The sequence below is a fragment of the Cydia strobilella genome, chromosome 12 (genome assembly GCF_947568885.1).
Source record: "Cydia strobilella chromosome 12, ilCydStro3.1, whole genome shotgun sequence".
NCBI lineage: Eukaryota > Metazoa > Arthropoda > Insecta > Lepidoptera > Tortricidae > Cydia > Cydia strobilella.
The window spans coordinates 16,524,032-16,542,785 of NC_086052.1; the positions used below are offsets into that span (position 1 = coordinate 16,524,032).

Sequence of the window (18,754 nt, forward strand, 5' to 3'; positions counted from 1 at the left end):
AGTTTTCAGAGATAGTAAAATATGACATTGATGCATCAAGGTGGTTTGTTTACAGAGGACCTGCCGGGAAACGCGAATCCGAAATTTCGCTATTTGCCAATTTATCGCTCGAGTACGCAAGTGTGACAGAGATGTTAGATAACGAAATTTCGAATTTCTTGTTTCTCGATATACCCTCAGATTGTGGTACTGGCGCCACCTACGCAGAGTTTCGCGTATTATTCCCTATTGGGTACGGTCGGCGGTTCTTGGCCATGAATGGGTTAAATAGGATCGATTAAAACAACACGTCACAATTACAATATTTTATTATAGTCAAGCGTCTGTTACAAAAGACGAACCGATCAGTCCCTTCTATAAAAGGTCCATATAAAAAATAAATCGCGTCAACAGCCAACGAACGAACAAAATATCACACGCACTAAACGACTAAATGTTACTTACTCTTTATATGTACTACACAAAAATAAATTACATCTTTAACTGTTATTAAGTTTACGCAAACGGCAATGAAAAATACTCTTGCATTTTAACAAGAAATAGATTTGTTTTGTATATGGCAACATTGGCTACAGTTTTCTAAGAAAATTGTATTACGTTGTGAAAGAATCGCTTTCGCTAGTGCGAATGTGTTGCCTAGAGTTCGTGTTTCCAATTGAACAGCTAAATTTGGTCGTCAAAAGTTGCACAAAAAACATGGCGCCGTAAAGCGCCATCTACTTTAGCTGTCAAACTTAGGGATTCGATTTTCTGGAAGACATTTCTCCTACGTAAAATGTTTCTATAGGGATGCTTTTTTAGGGTTCCGTAAATCCGTACCCAAAGGGTAAAAACGGGACCCTATTACTAAGACTCCGCTGTCCGTCTGTCTGTCTGTCACCAGGCTGTATCTCATGAACCGTGATAGCTAGACAGTTGAAATTTTCACAGATGATGTATTTCTGTTGCCGCTATAACAACAAATACTAAAAACCGAATAATATAAATATTTAAATGGGGATCCCATACAACAAACGTGATTTTTTTGCTGTTTTTTCCGTAATGGTACGGAACCCTTCGTGCGCGAGTCCGAGTCGCACTTGGCCGGTTTTTTTATTTTTAAATTGGTGCTAAAGGAACTGTTTCACGTTGTATTACCTCTCGAGATTCAATATACCTCCAATGAAATTTGAATCATTATTAAACGAAACAGAATTGCTTAGGTTTTGTTTGATTTTAAATCAAAACAAATTCAATCCTATTTTCTAATACCATGATTTCTAATTTGACTGACAATTTTTTCTTCTATGGTGGGCCGCTAGAGGTTGTAACTGTATATATGATTTTTAGGGTTTCGTAGTCAGCTAAAAACCGTTATAGTTTTGCCTTGTCTGTCTGTCTGTCCGAGGTTCCGTGATCGTTAGTGCTAGAAAGCTGCTATTTGGCATGGACACATAAATCATGCATTGCGACAGAAAGGTAATTTTTTTTTGGGTACCTCCCATACAAAATGTTTTATTTTTTGCATTGTCCCAATAGTGTGAGGTATCGTTGGATAGGTCTGTAAAACGAATAAGGGTATTTAAAAACCATTTTTTGATATAGTTAATATTTTCGGAAATAATCGCTCGGAAAAAAAATATGTGTTACTATATAATAGCCCCCGTTTAGCCTATTTTGACAGAATGGTAACTACGATACGCTACACTGAGCATGGCCCGACATGCTCTTGGCCGATTTTTCCAGTGCTTAAAGATAGTATTTCATTGCCTTCACGTAAACCTAAAAACACAAGGACTAGATTGACAATTTAAAACATAAATATGGAAGGGATCCTTTTCTCAAATTATCGTAAGTGGACAAAAAAAGTTTCGAAGCGAAGTGACACAAAATAATGTCAATTAAACGCACATTTACTTTATAATTAAGTTATCCATTAGTTGGCGGCGCGGTTATTGTACAAAGTCTGGTGTAATTATAGGTCGTATGTACCCACTATGTACCAAACATTAAGGTCCAATTTCATACCTATATGTTGAAATTTTTATATCCTACATAAAACATTTTTGTATGGTGTGGGCATTTTGCAAAAAAGTCCAGTAAACAATTTTCATTTTCTTTACTTTCGCCGGGTGCACAAATAATCTTAACTATTTGTAACTTAGTTTTGAGAACAAAAAAGTGTTTTAAACAATCAAAATTGTTTATGTTCGAAAAAACTTACAAAAACATAAAAACTTATACAATTATTTTAATTAATCGGAGTAGTTACACATATTGACGGGACTATTCTAAGTCCGCGCCGCCCCTATTAGTCACCACCGTTTCATTCTATGTACATTTCTCTCCATAACATCTATACTCTATAGATATAGACACACAGACTACCAACCGCTAACTATCATATCGGTAGACAATGTATGAGCATATGTTCTTAATAAGCGAATGGACTATACTCACTTGTACACTCAGGTCTATACGGACCAAGAGATCAAAAGACACATGACACATTTTTTTGTGACGCTTTTATATAGACCTCAAAGGCAGTAATCTCTACCAAAGAGGATAGAGCGGTACTATCATAGTAAATTTTGTAACCACAGTAAATTCACTGCCATCTATCGACACACTTTAAAACTAAAAATGAAGATTTATAAAAATACGCTAAAATGTATTTAAATAAGGATAAATGATTTTTTTTATTTGCATTAATTATTTTTATGATTTTGACCCATGTTCTTTCACTGATATGCGTTAAAATTGTTAAATAACAAACGAAACCGTCAACGCCCTCTATAAGAGAATAGGCCAAAGGTAGTGGCGCCATCTGATCGATAATCAAATTTTCGTGATTTTCAAGGCACGTTTTTTCCTTCGACTGTATCCATCTATTACAGAGTTATATCTACCTTTGTCTCTACCAATCGAATAAGTAGGTATCCAAATAATGTTAATGTCAATAAGAAAGTATGTATAAGAGTTAATACTATAGAAAATTTAGAGCTCTTAGTCCGTATAGATATAACTAAAGCTGACTATACATGACATTTATGTTTATACCACGAACACGACATAACCTAATATTTGGCTTTATTTTGTAACTCTCGAATAGCTTTCTTTCTTTCGCCTTATCTCTGAAATGTTGTATTTCTCTCTCACTAAACTGTTTAGAATGAGATGAATATTTGTCGCTTTCCATCAGAGAACATTAGGACCCTTTAGGCATAGAACGCCATAGTAAAGGTATCATTTCAAGCGAGCCCCAAAACTCCCCTAGCCACCTCCTAGCTACCTCTCAATCTCTCGAATCACAACTAACACAACCGCAAAATAGATAGAACCACACGCGTACCCTCTGGTCCCGAACAAATGTCACTGTAACCCGGCCAATCACAAAGCTTACAACGACAAAAGGTGAAGTGACTAAAATATAAAACTTCTTCGACTAGAGTGGAACCAACTCGGTGGATTAGATGCCCTAAATATGATTTATGTATGTCTGTCCGGCTGACAGGTCGATTTCTTAATAAAGGCTGCGATAGATTTGCGAAGTGATTCCATTGGCTCAACAACCTCGCTCGCATGTTCGATAATTATAAAGATTTTCTTTGTCAACTCAGTTTGGGGGTTCGTGCATGAGGTCTATGAGTTATTTTTACTTTACTGATAATTTGGTCGATGTAAGTTTTGTGATTGGCCACTGCTAGCAAATAAATAAATAAAATAATATCACAACTTTGTCAATCACTGCTGCTATCTTATTTCAGATCAAACAAATAATTAATTCTGAAGCATTCAATATAGCTATGAATATTTTCATTCGTTGTATGAATGAATTAGTCTCCGCATTTTGAAAAACTAATCTAACAAAAATTAGTAAGGAACAATATGCTTTACTTATAAATTTATTCTGGCTATCCAAAGACATTTCTTTCATCTCAACATACTGACAATATTATTTACATTCCAATGTATTTAGACCATATTACACAAATTATAATCTTTGATCCGGAGTGACATCGACTTACCTTCATCTAAGCTGTTATTTCAATTGCCAAGATATGATTATGGTACGATCAGGAAAACTTCTATGTTTTTGCCTTTGAATTTAATTTTATTTTTGTCGATTGAAGGAAAGATAAGACGATGTTAGACTGAATTTTCACATTATTGAGGTAAACAACCCAGTGTATCTGAGTCTGAGATTTCAATGAGGTAGGCCGGCAGAAGTATTTTACAGATGGCGCCAGCATTTTAACTGTCAATCCTACGAATAGTGTCAAATTTATGTTTTTTATTATTATTATATCCACCTTAAGCCAAGACCCATGGAACAAAACTAGAGATAGGTTTGTAAAACCTATGCTGGCGCCATTTATGAGAACCTTTGACAGTTGCCAAGTCAGCCCCATTAAATTCGCAGAATAGATGGTGAAGACACTGAAGACTACATTTAAAAGGTTATTTTTAGTTGGAACAAATTTTGATATCTTACGTACTACATATGTTGGATGTAGGTAGGTAATCTATAATACTTCTGCAGTATCATTTTATCTCATGTCAAATGTCTTCAACTGAGTTGTTTATGTACTCTTGAGGAACAACTTCGATAACCCCATTTCATAAAATGAATAAAAATTAAAATATAATATCAACAATTCAACTATTTGTCACTTCACTTGCACGTTATGAAACAGGGCCCAGTCGAATAACCTATACCAAAAGTAGGTATGTTTATTGTTTACATACATGAAACGACTTCTATACACAGACTATCCTAATAACACTTATTTATGGGGTTTTTAAAATTATGCTCTTTGCATAAAATACAAATTTTATTATAAAACTAGTTAATTACGTTTTATAATTTATTTAAAACATTCTCAATGAACACCATTCTTGAATTGCTACAATACTTACATATCTTCTGTAATTCTCATTGAAAATTGATTACAGATTACACAAATGAATAACACTTTCATAACACCGCGTAGCATCTAATGGGTCATCCATTAATTACTTACATTACACGTTTAGGGGGAGGGAGGGGGTCAAAAAAATGTGACATGTTGTGACAAGGGGGAGGGGGAGTCACAAACTTTGTAACGTCACTTTGACTCGTTTTTATGCGTTTTATTTTCTTTCCTAATCAGTTTTGGGTTATAAAAATTTATATACTCTTTTTGTCAAAAATATTTTGATACAATATTAATAATACTTAATACGATTTGCTATTTCGTAGAAAAAATATGACCAAATGTGACAAGGAGGGGGGGGATGGGTCGAGAAACCTAGAAATTCGTGTGATGTACCTATTTAATGGATGACTCCTAAAGCATAATAACTGATGGATAGTTGTTACTATTAGTTGCCAAGCGGACCCCAGGCTCCTATCAGCCGAGGCAACAAGCCGAGATAACGCGAGAAAGAAGAACGATTCATACTTAAAGAAAACTACCTAAAATAAATCGCGTTAAAAATTTGGGTATAAGTCAGTGGTTGTCAAACTTTTTTTAAGAACGACCCCAATGTGACCCCTAATATTAGGTCCTTGTCCTTACCTATGAAATTGGCGTTATTTTCACAGATATTATTTTGTACGTAATTTATTCATTTCAATTGCAACTTCCAAATTAGTTTTTAATTTCACTAGTAGACTAGTAGTAACAAACAAAGGTTTTAAATACAAATAATAGGTTTTTATTTTTTATTTTGTGTTTCAAATTAAAGCTTGAAAACCACCCTTTTCATGTGCTGCCGGTTCAATTGTTTCAATTACGTTTAGTTTTATGATGTTTTTTAAGTAATTAAGATACGTGTAACGTAGCTTAAAAGTTTTCAATATTCCTAAGAAAATTTTGTTTGGTTTGAATTTGACATTTGACCATAATCAGCAAAATTCAATATAATCAATAATATTAGCAACGGGCGGGGAATCATTACAACATAATGAGAAGTTTAACTTGCATGTATATATGAAAATCACAGTTTTCATAAAATTCTCCATACAAAACGCCAATTTCTTAGGTAAGGACCTAATATTTAATACGGGTTTATTTGAGTGTTTTTAACAACGTCCGATATGAGTCGTGCTACAGTTTTGTTTGTCTTAAATTTGGTTTTATAGACACTGTCGACTGAGAGACACTGATAGCAGTAGAGTAGGCAACACCGCTTTGAAAATGTACCTAATAGACCTACCCTTAAAGCGCTTTAACGCATTTAGAACCTAAAGTCTTACAGCATCCATCAGTTATACTATAGAGCATACAACTATTAACAATTACTTATTTCCCTTAACCGCGTGTTAGCCTTTTCTTTTGACATCTCTTTATTTAACAACACAAATTTGGACTCCACATCCTTAAAGATAATTTACCATTGTCAATATCACACAAACAATCTGCATTACCACTTCTTAATATGATTTTCATGAATTTTTACTTTAAAAACGATGGTTTTACATTATGACATTTATGACCAAAACAAGTGAGTCGTGAAATTATTTTTGTGTTAATTTATTTAATAAACACGACCATTATTTACACGATTCCTATTTTAGGAACTTGGGGGCTACCATGGTATAATAATATACTCCGCCTGGTACTCTCTTCCGAGCCTCGCGAACCACGTGACTGACACAAGCCTACGTCATCGTGAACCTGTGAACAGCACGATGACCTAGGCTTCAGTCACGTGGTTCGCGAGTCTCGGAAGAGAGTACCTTGTTTTATTATACCATGGGCGCTACCGTGAACATCGATAATCGAGGTTTCGTCTTGTTTCGTCTATTTGCCTCTGTATCATTGAAATGATTTATGTTAGGGATTATTTCAGTTATTAGAAGTGGTAACACTGATTTAATATAATAAATACGTACACCTACTTATTAAAAATTACTCGGGGTCCTCCTTCATTTTGTGCAATAATTAAGTAAAATTTATTAAAATAGCATTTGTCCAAAGCGGATAGCGTCAAATAAATGCCCTGATAGTGTGCGTGCTTAGTTTAGTCTAGCAGAAGCAGAAAATATTAAACTCTCCATATATACCTTATTTTAGGATTAGAACAAAGCAAAGATAACATCAAACATATTTTAGATTATTTGAATATGATCTAAAATAAGCTGAATCTAAGAATATCGAATCACTGTTACAATGTTTCTCCAAAAATAGGGTAAACGTGCAGTAACAGTACTTATGCACCCTGTATTTACAATAACATCGATTTGGTAAGACTGAGATTCTTATAAGACATTTAGTGATTTACTTTATCACTATGCTTGATTCACGACTCGATCGGATCCGGGAGGACGAAAAGGGACAGTTAAAATATATCTAATAAAATATAAGTACTTAGTTGAGATTCTATTCGGACAAATCGTAGGTAGAGTCGTGAGAAGACTTCTTTCGACATTAGGTAGATAAGATCTTGAATTATCTTCGCCGGTTTTTAATTTTACGTTAAACAATTTTAAATATCGTATGCCCTTGGTTCTTTTCTTGTAAAAATATCCTATATGGAATAGGAATTTGTTTAAAGTATACGCACTCGTTCATTTCTTGCAATCGCAATATTTTATATCGAGTATTTGCCCGACTAAGCTCATTAATTTGGCTTTCATGGTACCGTTTGGTATCCCTTACTTAAATTAGGTACAATCACGTGTGGGAATTCACATTTCACACGACACCACATAGTTAAGCCCTGATTGTTAATTTAATTTTTCAGATCCAGATAGAGATGGTAATAGCAAAATTGCAAGTTGGGTATCCAGATTTTTGTTAAATTTCATAACGGCTATAATCCAATTAACAAATGATCGTCTTAAAAGGTGGATACAAATTTTCAATCTTTTTATTTCTCTCATTCTCTTCTTACTATAACGGAGGACGAGTGAAGTGAGGAGAATAAAAATTTTGATTTTGCCTTTTGGAGTGGGTAGATCTGATCTATTACTTAGTTTAAAATCAATACTAACAGAGCCTTTCTGTTAAGACTAACCACCTCACATGAGTATCAAGGTAAAAATTATCAACCCATTTCCTTTTGTACTAGGACTCCACCTTGCCTATGTCGAAGCGTGGTAGAAATAGTTCGACAGCTCGAAACGGCTTCAACAACTGGATCTGTCAGGGCTCACCTATATGATGTACTCGGTGCCGGTGAGATGCTCTAGCTACCTGAGCGCGCTATAAGCTGGCGGGGGCGGCGAGCGCGGGGGCAGCAGCACGGCGATGTGGTACGGAGGAGGAGCCTCGGGTGCCGGTGAGCGGGAGGTTGAGCGGTTGCGCTCGGAGCCTGAACGCTCGAGGAGAGCGCTGAGGGAGAGCTCGTCGCCGGATTCGGTGGGCGGCTGGAATTAAAGAAGCTGTTTGAACACGCTTCAAACTAGTGTCCAAAACTGGTCTAGTCGATCTCTGCTTGTTCCGCGGACGCAGTCTTCTAATAACCATTCCCACCCAGCCTTCAATTGGTAAAGTCCAGCGAAGGAGTTACCGGACCCGTAGTGATGCAATTTCCTATTCCACTTCCAAGTTAAAGGAGGGGCTTGTTATTCAGAGATCGGACTGGCGAGCTACAGTCAAAACTAGTCTTTATGACTACGAAAGGCGTTAAGATCCTCTAGTCAGGCGCTTTTGTCCAACATCCCTGAGGCCTTTTAAATGGTTTGCTTACTGTTAAAAGTGTACTTTTGCAGCTGCTGGTAGCGACCTGTACAAGAAATATACTCACCGAGGGCTCCTCGCGCGGCGGCGGCGCGGCGCGGCGCGCGGTGGAGGAGACGCGGTCGGGCGGCGCGAGCGGCGCGGGCTTGGCGCGGCACATGGACAGCGCGCAGCCCACGCCGCACACGCACGCCATGGACACGGGGCTACCACTACGTTCACTAAGTATACTCACCGAGGGCTCCTCGCGCGGCGGCGGCGCGGCGCGGCGCGCGGTGGAGGAGACGCGGTCGGGCGGCGCGAGCGGCGCGGGCTTGGCGCGGCACATGGACAGCGCGCAGCCCACGCCGCACACGCACGCCATGGACACGGGGCTACCACTACGTTCACTAAGTATACTCACCGAGGGCTCCTCGCGCGGCGGCGGCGCGGCGCGGCGCGCGGTGGAGGAGACGCGGTCGGGCGGCGCGAGCGGCGCGGGCTTGGCGCGGCACATGGACAGCGCGCAGCCCACGCCGCACACGCACGCCATGGACACGGGGCTACCACTACGTTCACTAAGTATACTCACCGAGGGCTCCTCGCGCGGCGGCGGCGCGGCGCGGCGCGCGGTGGAGGAGACGCGGTCGGGCGGCGCGAGCTTGGCGCGGCACATGGACAGCGCGCAGCCCACGCCGCACACGCACGCCATGGACACGGGGCTACCACTACGTTCACTAAGTATACTCACCGAGGGCTCCTCGCGCGGCGGCGGCGCGGCGCGGCGCGCGGTGGAGGAGACGCGGTCGGGCGGCGCGAGCGGCGCGGGCTTGGCGCGGCACATGGACAGCGCGCAGCCCACGCCGCACACGCACGCCATGGACACGGGGCTACCACTACGTTCACTAAGTATACTCACCGAGGGCTCCTCGCGCGGCGGCGGCGCGGCGCGGCGCGCGGTGGAGGAGACGCGGTCGGGCGGCGCGAGCTTGGCGCGGCACATGGACAGCGCGCAGCCCACGCCGCACACGCACGCCATGGACACGGGGCTACCACTACGTTCACTAAGTATACTCACCGAGGGCTCCTCGCGCGGCGGCGGCGCGGCGCGGCGCGCGGTGGAGGAGACGCGGTCGGGCGGCGCGAGCGGCGCGGGCTTGGCGCGGCACATGGACAGCGCGCAGCCCACGCCGCACACGCACGCCATGGACACGGGGCTACCACTACGTTCACTAAGTATACTCACCGAGGGCTCCTCGCGCGGCGGCGGCGCGGCGCGGCGCGCGGTGGAGGAGACGCGGTCGGGCGGCGCGAGCGGCGCGGGCTTGGCGCGGCACATGGACAGCGCGCAGCCCACGCCGCACACGCACGCCATGGACACGGGGCTACCACTACGTTCACTAAGTATACTCACCGAGGGCTCCTCGCGCGGCGGCGGCGCGGCGCGGCGCGCGGTGGAGGAGACGCGGTCGGGCGGCGCGAGCGGCGCGGGCTTGGCGCGGCACATGGACAGCGCGCAGCCCACGCCGCACACGCACGCCATGGACACGGGGCTACCACTACGTTCACTAAGTATACTCACCGAGGGCTCCTCGCGCGGCGGCGGCGCGGCGCGGCGCGCGGTGGAGGAGACGCGGTCGGGCGGCGCGAGCGGCGCGGGCTTGGCGCGGCACATGGACAGCGCGCAGCCCACGCCGCACACGCACGCCATGGACACGGGGCTACCACTACGTTCACTAAGTATACTCACCGAGGGCTCCTCGCGCGGCGGCGGCGCGGCGCGGCGCGCGGTGGAGGAGACGCGGTCGGGCGGCGCGAGCTTGGCGCGGCACATGGACAGCGCGCAGCCCACGCCGCACACGCACGCCATGGACACGGGGCTACCACTACGTTCACTAAGTATACTCACCGAGGGCTCCTCGCGCGGCGGCGGCGCGGCGCGGCGCGCGGTGGAGGAGACGCGGTCGGGCGGCGCGAGCGGCGCGGGCTTGGCGCGGCACATGGACAGCGCGCAGCCCACGCCGCACACGCACGCCATGGACACGGGGCTACCACTACGTTCACTAAGTATACTCACCGAGGGCTCCTCGCGCGGCGGCGGCGCGGCGCGGCGCGCGGTGGAGGAGACGCGGTCGGGCGGCGCGAGCGGCGCGGGCTTGGCGCGGCACATGGACAGCGCGCAGCCCACGCCGCACACGCACGCCATGGACACGGGGCTACCACTACGTTCACTAAGTATACTCACCGAGGGCTCCTCGCGCGGCGGCGGCGCGGCGCGGCGCGCGGTGGAGGAGACGCGGTCGGGCGGCGCGAGCGGCGCGGGCTTGGCGCGGCACATGGACAGCGCGCAGCCCACGCCGCACACGCACGCCATGGACACGGGGCTACCACTACGTTCACTAAGTATACTCACCGAGGGCTCCTCGCGCGGCGGCGGCGCGGCGCGGCGCGCGGTGGAGGAGACGCGGTCGGGCGGCGCGAGCGGCGCGGGCTTGGCGCGGCACATGGACAGCGCGCAGCCCACGCCGCACACGCACGCCATGGACACGGGGCTACCACTACGTTCACTAAGTATACTCACCGAGGGCTCCTCGCGCGGCGGCGGCGCGGCGCGGCGCGCGGTGGAGGAGACGCGGTCGGGCGGCGCGAGCGGCGCGGGCTTGGCGCGGCACATGGACAGCGCGCAGCCTACGCCGCACACGCACGCCATGGACACGGGGCTACCACTACGTTCACTAAGTATACTCACCGAGGGCTCCTCGCGCGGCGGCGGCGCGGCGCGGCGCGCGGTGGAGGAGACGCGGTCGGGCGGCGCGAGCGGCGCGGGCTTGGCGCGGCACATGGACAGCGCGCAGCCCACGCCGCACACGCACGCCATGGACACGGGGCTACCACTACGTTCACTAAGTATACTCACCGAGGGCTCCTCGCGCGGCGGCGGCGCGGCGCGGCGCGCGGTGGAGGAGACGCGGTCGGGCGGCGCGAGCTTGGCGCGGCACATGGACAGCGCGCAGCCCACGCCGCACACGCACGCCATGGACACGGGGCTACCACTACGTTCACTAAGTATACTCACCGAGGGCTCCTCGCGCGGCGGCGGCGCGGCGCGGCGCGCGGTGGAGGAGACGCGGTCGGGCGGCGCGAGCGGCGCGGGCTTGGCGCGGCACATGGACAGCGCGCAGCCCACGCCGCACACGCACGCCATGGACACGGGGCTACCACTACGTTCACTAAGTATACTCACCGAGGGCTCCTCGCGCGGCGGCGGCGCGGCGCGGCGCGCGGTGGAGGAGACGCGGTCGGGCGGCGCGAGCGGCGCGGGCTTGGCGCGGCACATGGACAGCGCGCAGCCCACGCCGCACACGCACGCCATGGACACGGGGCTACCACTACGTTCACTAAGTATACTCACCGAGGGCTCCTCGCGCGGCGGCGGCGCGGCGCGGCGCGCGGTGGAGGAGACGCGGTCGGGCGGCGCGAGCGGCGCGGGCTTGGCGCGGCACATGGACAGCGCGCAGCCCACGCCGCACACGCACGCCATGGACACGGGGCTACCACTACGTTCACTAAGTATACTCACCGAGGGCTCCTCGCGCGGCGGCGGCGCGGCGCGGCGCGCGGTGGAGGAGACGCGGTCGGGCGGCGCGAGCGGCGCGGGCTTGGCGCGGCACATGGACAGCGCGCAGCCCACGCCGCACACGCACGCCATGGACACGGGGCTACCACTACGTTCACTAAGTATACTCACCGAGGGCTCCTCGCGCGGCGGCGGCGCGGCGCGGCGCGCGGTGGAGGAGACGCGGTCGGGCGGCGCGAGCGGCGCGGGCTTGGCGCGGCACATGGACAGCGCGCAGCCCACGCCGCACACGCACGCCATGGACACGGGGCTACCACTACGTTCACTAAGTATACTCACCGAGGGCTCCTCGCGCGGCGGCGGCGCGGCGCGGCGCGCGGTGGAGGAGACGCGGTCGGGCGGCGCGAGCGGCGCGGGCTTGGCGCGGCACATGGACAGCGCGCAGCCCACGCCGCACACGCACGCCATGGACACGGGGCTACCACTACGTTCACTAAGTATACTCACCGAGGGCTCCTCGCGCGGCGGCGGCGCGGCGCGGCGCGCGGTGGAGGAGACGCGGTCGGGCGGCGCGAGCGGCGCGGGCTTGGCGCGGCACATGGACAGCGCGCAGCCCACGCCGCACACGCACGCCATGGACACGGGGCTACCACTACGTTCACTAAGTATACTCACCGAGGGCTCCTCGCGCGGCGGCGGCGCGGCGCGGCGCGCGGTGGAGGAGACGCGGTCGGGCGGCGCGAGCGGCGCGGGCTTGGCGCGGCACATGGACAGCGCGCAGCCCACGCCGCACACGCACGCCATGGACACGGGGCTACCACTACGTTCACTAAGTATACTCACCGAGGGCTCCTCGCGCGGCGGCGGCGCGGCGCGGCGCGCGGTGGAGGAGACGCGGTCGGGCGGCGCGAGCGGCGCGGGCTTGGCGCGGCACATGGACAGCGCGCAGCCCACGCCGCACACGCACGCCATGGACACGGCGGCCACAACCACGTTCACTTCGGCGCCGGCCGAGCTGTCGCGTGCCACCTATAAGAGACTTCGTTAGCCTATGACGTCTATGTCTACATTTTTGAGGTCTCATGTGTCATAACGTCTCGTGACGTCATTTTTTTCTTTGGATCGACTATTTCCGAAGATATTCACTTTATGAAAAATGATTGTTGAAGACCCCTATTCATTTTGAAAGACCTATCCACACAAAATTTTCATTCCCACTGTAGGGTAGGGGAGGCACCCCAAGGAAAATATTTTTTTCTAGTTTTTTATTCTACCATTTTGTCGGCGTGATTGATTAGTATATTCGTGCAAAATTGCAGCTTTCTAGCACTAACAACCACCGAGCAAAGCCGCGGACGGATAGACAGACAGTCCAGACAGACGGACATGGCGAAACTATAATAAGGGTTCCTAGTTGACTACGGAACCCTAAAAACGCCCATTTGTATTAAACGTATCAAACTATCAAAATTAATACTTTCCAATTGGTTTTGACGTCTAACAAACATAACTTGTCAATTTGTTGTATAAATTTCATATTCATCATACAACTAAGTATCTTCTTTATTCATTTTTTTTAAGCTGTAACAAAAATCCTCCATTGGATCAAAATACTAATTATAAACTCTAAAGAATTTACATCCAAAAATAAACTACGAACCCGCAAAAAGGGGTCAAACACGACCCCTCCAGTGACCCATACAGTTTGACAACCACTGACCTGCCGATCGAAATAATACTTGGCACCAGCTAAGAACACCGTAGCAAGCGCGAACGACACCAGCATCCCAAACTTCAAATGCGGGGCCATCATCGGTGAGTGATGGAGCCCTAAGGCTGCGGTCCTCAGTAGGGTGTCTGGGGTCACGCTTCTAGCGGCTGCGAGACTTGCGATGGTTGGTTGGGGGGGTTCAGGGGGTATTTCGACGTAAAGGCTTGGTTCGTCGTTTTGACGCCGGCTTGTGTGCACCGGCGGCATTGGTGGGGGTCTGCGAGTTAAATAACAAATACTTATTAGATTTAGGTATTTATGTAAGACCTACATTGTAGATGGTATATAAAATTAAATTCAAGTACTCAGTTGACTCCCAATCGGTACCACCATATCCCCAACAAGGCCAACGACCCCGACTGCACTTCCTGAAGTTTGTGTCATTTAACCCTGGTAGGGTCATATTTTCTGATTCACAGGTAGGTAGTTCCCCCAGCTACTAGTGACGTAACAAGCTTTATGTATCATGAATCTAGTATAACTGGATCGGTCATGAGGGGCGGGGGGAAATGACCGAACGGGATAGTCTTATATATCTTTCAGTAGGATTGTAGCAGAGAAAGCGCTGTTATTGTTTGTCCTTGTCACAGTCACATTTTTTTTATTCCCCACCGTAAATTTAGTATGGTTTATGGTGGGCTACAAATCTTCTCGACCAATCATATTGTCGCATTGCGTATGTATTTGTCCCTCACGGGCGCAAGCGTATAGCTGATCTATGTAATGCTAGGTCTATATATATGCCTTGTAACCCCTGCCTAGGTCTCCCGTCTCCCTATCTCCCTGGACACTACACTCACCCATAGTGTCGGTGTGTGCGCGGCGGGCGGCGCGGCGGGCAGTCGACGGCTGCGAAGCGGTGGACGGGCGCCGCCATGCCCTTGCGCGCGCCCACGCACACGCGACCGCGCGACCGCCCCACCCCTGACACAAAGATAAAATTGAATAAAAAAAAAACCGAACGCGATTTCAAAGAGCAAGTTCTAGATCAACCTAAATGAGAGAAGACTGAACGACGTTTATTTAATCTACGTAGGCAGGGGCGGGCCACATTACAAACTAAAATAAACTGATCTCGCACCACCTTAACATATTTCTGGGGCCGCCCAATGTGCCTACTTAATTAAACGTGTAAATAACGTGTTGAAACCTTAAGAACGGCCGGAATTTGAACTTTCAGTAAATCCAGCCTCAGCTCAATAACAGCTCAGTTTAAATGCTCGATTTACTTTGTCACGAAATAGGTCAATATTAGCCTTATCGTGCTTGACCTGAACAACACGCAACTCGGTCCAACGCAAGCCGTGTCCACTTCGGGGAAAAATACAAATATATTTTCTCTAGAAAAAAATTGTACACATCTACCTACTTTCTATAGGTACTTAAATACTTATTTGTGAAAAATCTGAGAGTTCCCTCGCCTATGAGTAGTGGCCGTTGCAGCCGATGAAATACGGCGTTTATGAATTTTCTCAAATGATTTTTACGCCTCACACCCTAATCTGTTAAACAAAAGCCTTTGTTTCTTTTGTTTAGCGGTTACCAATGCTACCGCTACTGACTGAACGGGAATAAACTCGTTTAAAAAGAAATTTTACCGTCCTATTTATATGGTTCAAATTTATGTAACAGCTCATTCTGAGGCCACACACAGGGAACCGTCCTTCATTACCCAAACTCGTTATCTCAGAATAAGCTGCTACATAAATTTGAACCTTAATACTATCACGACAGTTGCTTTTTAACGACATGGTTGCTTTGGCACGCGCTCGGCACGCGACTAATGCGCCTCTCCATAAAAGAAACAAAGGTTTTTGTTTAACGGATTAGGGTCTGAGGCCTAAAAATCATTTAAGAAAATTCATACTATAAATGCCACTGTGCGAGCGGAGCAATAAAAGTACGAGCATGCGATAGAGATAGGACATGGCAGGTCAATGTACGACATTTTTTGTTCTTAGCGTCCTAACTAAAAAAAAACCGGCCAAGTGCGAGTCGGACTCGCGCACGAAGGGTTCCGTACCATTACGAAAAAAAAACGACAAGAAAATCACGTTTGTTGTATGGGGGCCCCACTTAAATATTTATTTTATTCTGGTTTTAGCATTTGTTGTTATAGCGAATATAGCGGCAACAGAAATACATCATCTGAGAAAATTTCAACTGTCTAGCTATCATGGTTCATGAGATACAGCCTGGTGACAGACAGACAGACAGACAGACAGTGATAACGTCCCGTTTTTACCCTTTCGGTATGTAACCCTAAAAAGGTAAAATGTTACCAGCTGACAAAGATGAGGGCACGCGGTGGCGGCCGGTGTAGCACTGGCTGCGTTTGTCTATCCAGAAATGCATTGGAGTTCCTGCCTCGCACCGCACACTCAAAGCTCGCCGAGGCACATCCCAGCGCTGTACCTATAAGCTAAAGAAAAGTTGTTTAAAGTAATGTAAGCAACAAACAGATGGGTGGATAAACTATTTCTTGTTGTCATTCTGTCTGCAAGAGGCCAAGGCAGACCACTTACGCGTTGGGAAGATGACATAAAAGGAACAACCGGCACAGACCGGATGACAATAGCACAGGACAGGGAAGCATGGTGTTCCGGACCTTTGTGAGGCGTGCGCGGAGCCAAAGCCAACACGTAGAGGCCCTTTTAACACTTTAATGAAATGTGCAATAAACACCAAGCGGATACTGCCCTTGCCCGTGTCATGGGATGCACTCAGAGGCAGCACCTGCTAAGGTGTAAAGACTATTGAGTTAATGGAATCTAAAATATGAACTAGACTGTTGAGTGAAAGCAATGGACTATATATTGGGCTAAGGACTTCTTAATGATAACTTTGTTTTCCGCTTACTGTTCCTACACTAGCTATTTATGATTAGAAATTATTTGTGACCTTTTCAATCAAAAGGTACCACGTTGTCGCTTACCATAAGGACGAAAGTTGCTTGTATTTTTATACTATAAATCTGTCAGTCCTTTTGCTTGAAAACAACACATTTTATTAAGGTAGGGCACTCAAGGTCTATTAACATATTGCTTATTATCACATTATATTTGTATAAAACTTACCCTCGCATGGAGAAGGACAGAACTGCTAAAAAACAACAAAAAGTTTCCCCTGGACACCTATGTCACAGAAGACTTCCCAAAAGACGTCTTAAACACAAGAAAAGAACTCAAAGCAAAGATGCAAGAGATCAAAAAAGGAAACAACGCAGTGATTCCCTATGACCGACTCATAATCAGAGAAAGATCAAACGCAACAGAAAAAAGAAAAAGGTCACCAACGATAACACCAACAAAAAAAGACTCCGATGAAGAAGTGCCCCAGAAGGCACCAAATAAAATATATAAGACAAATGCTTTCGATCTCATGAACCGCCCAAGGGCAAATTCATATCAGTCCACGAGCGAACGAAGCGAAGAATAGCAATGAACGACAGACCCCCGGAAACACACCACAGTAGATCAAGCAACCAACATAAACTATCATTCCCCAAGATGAATAGCGGTCATCGTGGGGAATTATGACCGCAACCCTCCAACGAAAGAACCACAAACAAATCATGCGCAACAAAACTCTAACCAGTAATCCCAGCGAAACTAAACAACAAAAAACTACACAACAGAAACTTGAACAAAAAAACAATTTCAAAACAAATGAAGAACCTGTACGCAGAAAAACACTACAAAATGACATGAAACTGCAGGGAAAGAAAAATGAAGAGAATTGGAGGAGGCCTCCACTCAAAGAGGGGTCCAAATTAAATTAAATTAGTAAATAACATACACAAACTTAACACTAACTACTAGCTATAAGAAAATTACTAACAACACGCAAAAACTTTTAATGTAAAATTGGAAATTTGGAAATAAAGGCTTTTTTATTTTATTTGTATATGACTGTTTGTTGCCTAAATTAAAAAACATTAAAAAAAAACACCTGCCTAATAAAATGGTACACAATTTTATTTCCGGCTGACGGTGACATTATTATTTATAACTACATACATTTTTATCAAATACAATACAATATCCACTATTAGCAACTAGCAATATTGTTACAATAGCCGCTAGTAAAGCCAAAGAAAATGGAAAACTTCTAATACAAGTCAATTTCATCAATAAATATTGTATTACAAATAATTAAATAAACATTTCAATTCTACACCATTCAGACAGACTCAACCTATTTTAATTGGTTACTGATTAAAGTACTTAATAAGTGTAGGAGTGTAAGTGAATTCTTGTTTTTATAACATTACTTATCAGTTGACTGTTATCAAGATTTTATTAAGAAAAACTTTACGCAAATTATAGGATGACCATTCAGAATCAGAACGTTTATTGGTAAAAGCTTTACATATTAAAAATAAGATAATGACCATCAATAGTAAAGAATATTATATTCCAAATCTGTAGCAAATGATAAGTTTTTTGCAACGTATAGAAATCCTTACTTACATTTTATAATAATTTGAATGTACTAAATCCACTAGCTCATATTTACACAAACTTCGGATATAATGATCTTTGTCAGATTTACACTTTTCACAGATGTATTCGATCAATACTAAGAAATTCTTCACACATTTTTTAATTTGAATAAATGCATTTTTTCTTAACACTTGACTGGTACTTGACAGCCATTAGTGGGCGGGGCCGAAGCGCGGGGCGGGGTGCGCAGCAAAACAAACAGGGCTACCAACGTTCAGCAACTTTAGAGTTCTTGGAAAAGCGGAAGAAGCTTTCGTGAAAATGGTGAACGGTG

General features: G+C 46.4%; 1 protein-coding gene across 1 annotated transcript in view; it reads right to left on the bottom strand.

Moving 5' to 3' along the window:
- Positions 1-18,754, bottom strand: part of LOC134746329 (uncharacterized) — a 25,242-nt gene extending 6,488 nt beyond the window's left edge. The window contains exons 1-6 of the mRNA XM_063680726.1: positions 18,448-18,754; positions 16,258-16,397; positions 14,776-14,899; positions 13,925-14,192; positions 13,048-13,233; positions 8,163-8,335 (exon numbers count right to left, since the gene is read on the bottom strand). Coding sequence (XP_063536796.1) covers positions 8,163-8,335; positions 13,048-13,233; positions 13,925-14,192; positions 14,776-14,899; positions 16,258-16,330 — 824 coding nt within the window. The 5' untranslated portion in view covers positions 16,331-16,397; positions 18,448-18,754. The remainder of the gene's footprint in view (positions 1-8,162; positions 8,336-13,047; positions 13,234-13,924; positions 14,193-14,775; positions 14,900-16,257; positions 16,398-18,447) is intronic.